The 2,042-nt window shown below is 49.4% G+C and overlaps 1 protein-coding gene across 1 annotated transcript in view; it reads left to right on the plus strand.

The window, feature by feature from the left end:
• The window catches only part of LOC105456050 (protein Red), a 3,680-nt gene extending 1,758 nt beyond the window's left edge, over positions 1 to 1,922 (plus strand). The window contains exon 3 of the mRNA XM_011699823.1: positions 213 to 1,922. Coding sequence (XP_011698125.1) covers positions 213 to 1,388 — 1,176 coding nt within the window. The 3' untranslated portion in view covers positions 1,389 to 1,922. The remainder of the gene's footprint in view (positions 1 to 212) is intronic.
• Positions 1,923 to 2,042: the final 120 nt, after the last annotated feature.

Consider the following 2,042-nt stretch of genomic DNA (forward strand, 5'->3'; position numbering starts at 1 on the left):
TTTTTGAGATATAACGAAAGAAAAAAGAATTAATTTACATATAAGGGGTTGGTTCATCCCTTTAAACCGTTTTTTAGCATCAACTGATAACTTCTAAATTCATTTATTTATGTGACCTCAAAGTGTACCAAGTTCCATTAAAATTAGAATTTGACACTTCGCGAGGTTCCCTTGTCAGTACATATTTTTCTAATTGATGCTCTATTCTCCAGGTACGTAGCGAAATTGAAGCGAAGGAGCACGAGCAAGAGCAGGAGTTGGAGAAACTGGTGAAGCCGAAGGAGAAGTCGAAGAAGGAACTGCCACCGCCGCCACTGGAGAAGAAGGACGACGAGATGCAGTTCAAGACGAAGATCGGCCGGAACGTGTACAAGACCGTCATGACCATGAAGTCGAAGCAAATCGAGAGGAACGAACTGTTCACGCCGGGTCGCATGGCGTATGTGATCGAGCTGGACGACGAGAATGCCGACGTCGACATACCGACGACGCTGATCAGGAGCAAGGCAGACGTGCCGACGATCGACAACACGCCGACTCTCACGACCAACGATATCGTGATCAACAAGCTGGCGCAGATACTGTCGTACCTGCGCCAGGGTAGCCGCCACAGCAAGAAGGGCAAGAAGCTGAAGGACGGACGCGGCGGTGGCGGCGGCGGCGGCGGCGGTCGCGGCGACGAGCTGAACGACATCGACATCCAGCCGCGGCCGCCCGTCGCCGACGAGAGCATTTACGGCGACATTGGCGACTACGTGCCGGCGACGGTGACGGGCAAGGGCAGGGACGGGCAGACGCGCGAGAAGAAGAAGGGCTTGTACTTCGACAAGCCCGAATCGAATCTGGACACCGACGACAAGGCGAACGCGCCGCAATTGCCGAGCGCCTTGCAGCCGAACGCGGTGGCCGCCGTCGCCGCAGCCGCCGCCGTCGCCGCCGCCGCCGCCGCTGCCGCCGGCGGCGGCGGCGCGGACGGCAACGCGCCGAAGAAGGGCGCGTTGCTGAACAAACTCGCGGCCGAGCCGGAGGGATACGCCGAGTGTTATCCGGGCCTGGACGAGATGCAGGACGCGATCGACGATTCGGACGACGAGGTGGATTACACGAAGATGGATCTGGGCAACAAGAAGGGCCCGATAGGTCGCTGGGACTTCGACACGCCCGAGGAGTACAGCGAGTACATGAACAACAAGGAGGCGCTGCCCAAGGCGGCCTTTCAGTACGGCGTGAAGATGGCCGACGGCAGGCGCACCAGGAAGTACAACAAGGAGAAGAACGAGAAGGCGGAACTCGATCGCGAGTGGCAGAAGATCCAGAATATTATGAACAAGAGGAAACCGACGACGGCGATCGACGGCGCGTCCGAATTCAAAGTACCACGCTATTGAGCGTTCGACTTGTGAATTTTTCGTATTTTTCGATTTATCGCCTGGATGCGATCCGAAGAATTTGAAATTGTCACCTTGAATTGTTACGCGTTGGACGTTGGTCGAAGAAAAATCGCTTTGTCATCAGAAGCGAATTTTCTTTTGTTTGTATAAATGTAGTGAAGTTCTTTCGCGAAGGAATTTTGGAAAATTACACAATGCTATGCCAATCGCGACAAAAAGATTTTTTAATTGTACGAATTATCAGATATCAGATAAGCCGCTTTCCTTTTGGGAAATACAAATCAACAGATTAACATACTCGAGCACCCTCGATCTTTATATCGCGTGTATATATAGTCAAACGAAGTGCTACTAGTTAGTTTACGGATGCGTTTTATGTTCAATCGAACAAAGACACTTTTTCTGAGAAAAATCGAAGATTGAGTTCGAATAAAATCGTACATGGAGAGTGATTAGCTAAGTGAAAAATAGTCCCAACGGGAATCAACTTAAATATGAAAATTGTATATGTTGTATCATAGATATATAATATAATCTTACATTAATCTATAATACGCAATAGTTTGTTTTACGAAATAGTTTCCCTCGATAGCGTTAAGTATATGCACACACAATCTAAATGTAGTATATATGTGTATATATATATATATA

Source organism: Wasmannia auropunctata, unplaced genomic scaffold, assembly GCF_000956235.1.
Source record: "Wasmannia auropunctata unplaced genomic scaffold, wasmannia.A_1.0 LD335789.1, whole genome shotgun sequence".
Classification (NCBI taxonomy): Eukaryota; Metazoa; Arthropoda; class Insecta; order Hymenoptera; family Formicidae; genus Wasmannia; species Wasmannia auropunctata.